The 6,327-nt window shown below is 29.7% G+C and overlaps 1 protein-coding gene across 1 annotated transcript in view; it reads left to right on the top strand.

Annotated features, from left to right (window-relative positions):
* LOC109717550 (acidic proline-rich protein PRP25-like) overlaps positions 758-6,327 on the top strand; it is an 8,809-nt gene continuing 3,239 nt past the window's right edge. The window contains exons 1-3 of the mRNA XM_020243399.1: positions 758-863; positions 1,333-1,473; positions 1,554-1,659. Coding sequence (XP_020098988.1) covers positions 758-863; positions 1,333-1,473; positions 1,554-1,659 — 353 coding nt within the window. The remainder of the gene's footprint in view (positions 864-1,332; positions 1,474-1,553; positions 1,660-6,327) is intronic.

The following is a 6,327-nucleotide window of genomic DNA, read 5'->3' as shown; positions in this document are numbered from 1 at the left end:
CCTTTGTGTCACCTCCACTGCCATTGTTAGTATCGCGCTTCTCCTTGATCACGGCCACATCAATGTCGTACGGATCTCCCCACACCCACCGCTTCTTCCCCCTAGTCGACTCCAAATTTGTCGCACTTCACCTCGCCGCGCCACAGCAATCCTAGGAAACCTAATTTCAATCCCCACACAATTTAAAAAAATAGAAAAAAAATTAAGAAAAATATAAAAACTCAACCCTTCTTGTGCATCAAGAAAAAGCACAAAGAAAAAAAAAAAGGTGATAAAAATGAGTATGAAGAGATCTTATTTTACTCTTTTTTTTAAGTAATTTGTTTATATGAAAATGGACTATGTGAATACGTGCATTAATTAAAAAATGGGCGGGTTGAAAGACAAAGCATCGAGTAGAGATGAGATGGAAAGACAAAGCATTAGAAAGTGAGAAGGGGGAGGGAGGTTGAAGGAGGAATTACCACATGGCAAACTCTATGAGAAATATTGTACAGGTATAAATAATTAAGTCTTATCATTCACTAATATTAAAATCCCATAACAGCAAAGTAGTTTATAAACTCTTGGATGGGTTGTGTGTACAAGTAACATTTTCCCATTTTAAATTTCCAGGGCAATATGTAAAATATGATATCTACAGGGATTCATATGCAATTTAGCTTGTTCGGTTATAAATTTCAGACCATGACAACAGTACTATAAAAGGCCAACATTTCACCACCTGCAGCTTCCATCTCCAGCTGAACTAGCTAGGATGGCTTCAACGGCAGTATTCCCCACCATTTTCGTTCTTTTCCTCACCGTCTCCATCATTTTCCTCCCTCATGCATTGGCCGCCGGGAATGACCCTAACAAAAAAGGTCATTGATCTCTCTCTCTCTCTCTCTCTCTCTCTCTCTCTCTCTCTCTCTCTCTCACACACACACACACACACACACACACACACACACACACAAAACTACTGCATGCATAAAATAATAAGATCCTAAAATAGAGAATTTGTAGTCAAAAATTAAATCACTAGATGGGTTCTAGCTACAACAATCAAAGCAAGACACCTATTTTCTAATTAACCAAACAATGATCTTTTAGATCTGCTTGTAATTTTTTATACATTGCACTTTAAATCGGATTAGATTTTGATTTTAAGAGATTGATCATCAAACAGTGGGTGCAGCTCATAAGATGTACCTAGCTATATACCAGTGCCGTTGTCTCACAATTTCAGGCGATCTGATAGCTCACACCAGCTGCCTCGCGCGCTGGGGAGCTTTTCATTGAAGTTCTGTTCACATCTTTGGGTTAACTAGTTATGTTAAATTGCATCAGCTGCACCACCGCCTGCGCAATCTTTGTCGCCTCAATCTTATTTAGGGCAGATTCCATGGTATCCCGGAACACCAACCAACAATGCTGCCCGAGGATGGCCTCAAAGTCCTCCCCCACCGCGCAGTTCACCGGGAGGCCAAGGTTTTCCAACTCCATAAAGGGCTTTCCATTGAAGTTTTGTTCACATCTTTGGGTCAACTATTTATGTTGAATTGCATCAGGTACACCGCCGCCTGCGCAATCTTCGCTGCCTTCATTCCCTTTAGAACAGATTCCGCCGACCGAGCTACCTTGCATTCCACCGGGAGGTCAAGCTTCGCCAACTCCGTAAGGAACAAAAATTATATGTTGAGCCTACCTATGGTGGTATAATGCATGGTTTAGATCTGTTGTGTTTCATTTATTGCGTAGCACTCAGAACTTAAAGCCCTATGAATGGTGGATTAAAGCATCTCACCTTGGGAAGACTCATAATTGACATGCATATATGGTTTAATCTGTTGTGTTTCATTTATTGCGTAGCACTCAGAACTTAAAGCCCTATGAATGGTGGATTAAAGCATCTCACCTTGGGAAGGCTCATAATTGACATGCATATATGTTAAAGATATAATATTATGTAGTGTGTGTATATATATATATAGAGAGAGAGAGAGAAAGCTAGAAAGAACTAGGCTAGACTACTTCTAGAAATAAATAGGATTGTTTACTTCTGCATTATTTTTCGTAATAGGGAAACCAAATCGACAATCGGCACTATCAAACATGATCTTGAGTATTTGAACTTTCTTAGATGTTTCAAATTTCATTACTTTTCTAAATCATTTACCAACCATTTAGGTGGTTTAAAGATCGAAAACTTTTAGTGGCTAATGTAAAAAGAATTTGACAGCACTTGAGCATTAAGCAAAATAAAATCATAAAATTTGATTTCTAAGAAGTTCAAATAGACTAGATAATATTTAAAAGAGTTAATCATCATATTCGATCGGATTTTTCATCGTTGGAAATAATGCGGAAGTAAACTGCCCCCTTTACTTGTAGAAGTATTCTAACAAAACTAATTCATATATATGTATAGAGAGAGAGAGAGAGAGTCCACCTACTATCCTTTTAGGAGAACGGAGGCCTTCGTCCTTCTATGTCGTTTTAGATGATAGGAATTCTGAATCGATGATCAAAACTGTTAAAATTGATTTAGAGTATTTATAACATCTAAAAACTAAATTTTATACATTTTAAAATTCGTTATCAAGTTCATTAAAGAGTCAAAAAATGAATGGTCAAAAATAAATAATCTTGTAAAAATAGATGTTAGACTTTTTTAATTCATAATCGTAATTATCAAATATTATCTAAATAGTATAAAGAATTTTCTATTCAAACAAGCTGTTTGGATTGTTGTACACCGTTAAGCAAACAAAAGACTCATATAGGCCATTAAAAACTATTGATTTTGTGATCATTTGATCACTGTGTAAATAAAGTTTAAAATTCATAAAATTTAGTTTCTAGACAATTTAAATACTCTAGATGAACTTTAATAATTCCGATCATCAATTCGAAATCCCTATCATCTAAAAGGACTTAAGAGGACGAAGGCATCAGTCCTCCTAAAAGGATAGTAGCTAGATTGTGTATATATATATNTTTGATATTTTATATTTTTTCAAATTAAAATTTAATATTTTATAATTTTTAAATTTAAATTTGATCTTAAATTTAAATTTTATATTTACAATTTGAGATTTAATATTTTATATTTTAAATTTAAAATTTGAAATTAAAAAATAAAAATTTAAATTTTAAAATAAAATTTAAAAATTTAAAAATTTAAATTCAAATTTAATGAGAGGAGTAATATCATTATTTTTTATTTATAACTATCCACTATTTTTCTTATTACATCTTATTTATCCAAACACTATTTTTCTTATTCCCGGGAACAACCCAATTTTTATCCAAACCTTATTTTTTTTATTTCCGGGAACAACCCAATTTTCATCCAAACGCAAAATTGGTCTAGTTCTTACTTATATCTGAACTTGTACCTATCCCTAGAATAAATAGTTTTTACTTATATCTGAACCGAACGAAATCTTAGAGTTTAGTGGTGGTAAGTGGAATGATTCATGAGGAAAAAAATTGATAGTAAATAATATTCATTTACTATATATCAATAGTATTTTGGATGAACTATATATAAAGAGAGAGAGAGTTCAACTACTATCCACTTAAGAGGATAGAAGTTTTTGTCCTATCAAATTACTTTAGATAATCAAAATTTCGAATCGATAATCAGCACTATTGAAATTGATCTACACTATTAGAAAAACTTAAAAACCAAGTATTGTAATTTTTAAAAATTATTATCAAGTCCATCGAAGAGTCAAAAAATAAATAGTAAAAACGAATAATCATATGAAAATAAAGGTTAGACTTTCTCAATTTATAGTAAGAGTTATTAAATGTTATCTAAATAATATAAAGAATTTTCTTTAGAAAATTCAAGTGGTTTGGATTTCTCTATACTGTTAAACAAGCAAACACCTCATATAGGCCGTAAAAAACTGTCAATTTTGTGAACCTTTGATCACTACATAAATAATTTTTAAAATTTATAAATTTAGTTTCTAGACACTTTAAATACTCTAGATCAACTTTATCGGTTCCGACCATAGATTTGAAATCCCTATCATCTAAAACGACTTGATAGGACGAAGGCATCTGTCTTCCTAAAAGGATAGTAGCTGAATTATATATATATATATATATATATATATATATATATATATATAGAACGAGAGCAGGAGAGAAGAGAGAGAGAGAGAGAGGAGAGAGAGAAGAGAGTCTAACTACTATACTATCGATAGTATCAAACTCTTGTACCTATTTGAGTTTTCTACGTTAGATCTACCCTTTGATCATTTCCATCCATTAGATATACCATTCAACCAACCACCCACTCCCAATCCTGGGAGACCACTATCATCCTAACCGCACATCGCTTTCATCCAATGACGAAAAGTCGATAGTACAAAATACTTGGTAGCTATCGATAGTATAGTAACATAATTATATATATAAATATATTATAATATATATATATATATATATATATATAGAGAGAGAGAGAAGAGAGAGAGAGAGAGAGAGAGAGAGAGAGAGAGAGAGAGAGAGAGAGTGAGTGAGTGAGAGAGAAAGAGACAGAGAGAGTTGAGCTGGAATGCCTAATTTGGTAAAAAGCAAAAAACAAGGCTTTTTTCCCAATTTTGCCCACCCCAATTTTTTATTTTTGTTTTTTTTTTTCGATGGAATTTTTGTTTAAAAGCCCTTTTTTTTAAAATTTCGAACGATTCCGGCAAACCTTTTGTTGAAATTTTAAAAATGAAAAAAATTCTTTTAATACCAAAACTTTTTTTTTAAAAAGTAAATTTTTTTTTAAGAAAAAACCCAAATTTTTTTCCAAAAAATTTTTTTTTTTTTTTTTTTTTCAAACAATCCAAAATTGAACCTAAAAAAATGATCAAAAAAATTTTGGTTTTTTTTTTTTTTTCAAAAATTTTTTTGGTTAAAATTTTTTTAAATTTAAAATAGAATGGAAAAAGCCCATTTTTTTATTTTTTTTTTTTTTTTTCTTTTTTTTTTTTTTAAACCGGTGTAAAGCTATCCCAAAAAAAATTCAATTTTTGTTTTGAAAAATTTTTTTTTTTTTTTTTGAAAATTTTTAGAAAAAATTTCCTTTTTTTTTTTTTTTAAAAACCTAAATTTTAGAACAAAAGATTTTTTTTTTCTTTATCAAAAATCCCCTCGATTCTTTTGATTTTAACAAAAATTTTTTTTTAAAATTTTCCAAAAAAAAAATCAAACCTTTTTTTTTTTTTTTTAGTGGGGGATTTTTTTTTAATTTTTTCAATTTTTTTTTTTTCAAAAAAAAAACCCCGTTTTTCTTTTTTTTTTAACAAATAATAAGTTTTTTTGATGGAACAAAAGAAAAAGAAAAACAAATATCGGAAAATCCATGGAAAAAATTTTGATTTTTCTAAAAAGATAACCTTCAAAGTGGTAAAAAAATTTAGAAATCCACTATTCAAAACGGTTAAGCCAAAATTTTGGGTTTTGATTTTGGAGGCCTTCCATCCACCCCGAAAAAACAAAAAATGAAGGTTTTTTTTTTTTTTTTTGCCCAATGGGAAAGCCTTTTGTTTTTTTTTTTTTTTTTTTTTTTTTGGGGGGCTTAAAAACCGATAGTTAAAATTTTCCAAAAGTTTTTTTCCAAACTCTTTTTCTCCTTTTTTCTCTCTCTCTCTCTTTTTCTCTTCTTTTCTCTTTCTCTCTTTTCCTTTTTCTTCTTTTCTTTTCCTTTTCTCTCTTCCTTCTTTTTTTTCTTCTTCTTTTCTTTTATTATTTTAATATATTATATATACTATTATTTTTATTTGTTTTTTAATAATATATATATATTTATAGGCCCTAAGGAACTTATTTTTTTTATACTCTTTGTTTTTTATAAGTTTAATTTAGAAGTTTTTTTTTTTTCTTTTTTTTTTTTTTTTTTTTACTCCATAAAGTTTTTTCCGGCCGTTTTGGATTGAAGGAAAATAAATGGGGTTTTTTTTAGGAAAAAAAAAAATTTTTAAAATAGTTTAGTCCCCAAAAGTTAAAAGGAAAATTTTTTTTTTGATTTTTTTTTGTTTTTGTTTCAACCTAGGGTTTTTTTTTGAGTTGGGGTTTTTTTTAAAAATTTTTTGAAATTTGAATTATAAAATAATCTAATTTTTTAAATGGGAAATGAAAAAAATTGGTTCCCAAAAAGGAGTAAGAAAAAAATTCCTTAAACGATTTTTTCGGAAAAACTTTTTTTTAAAATAAGTTTTAAACAAAAAAAGAGGTTTATACTTCATAAAAAATTATTAAAAAAGTAAAGCCCCAAAAAAAAAAACTCCCTTCTTCTTTTCTTTTTCCTTTTCCTGTTCCCATCTCCGTTCTTTTCTC

Source organism: Ananas comosus, linkage group 11, assembly GCF_001540865.1.
Source record: "Ananas comosus cultivar F153 linkage group 11, ASM154086v1, whole genome shotgun sequence".
Lineage (NCBI taxonomy): Eukaryota > Viridiplantae > Streptophyta > Magnoliopsida > Poales > Bromeliaceae > Ananas > Ananas comosus.
The sequence above is the reverse complement of the archived record's forward strand: the minus strand, read 5'-3'. Positions and strand labels throughout refer to the sequence as shown.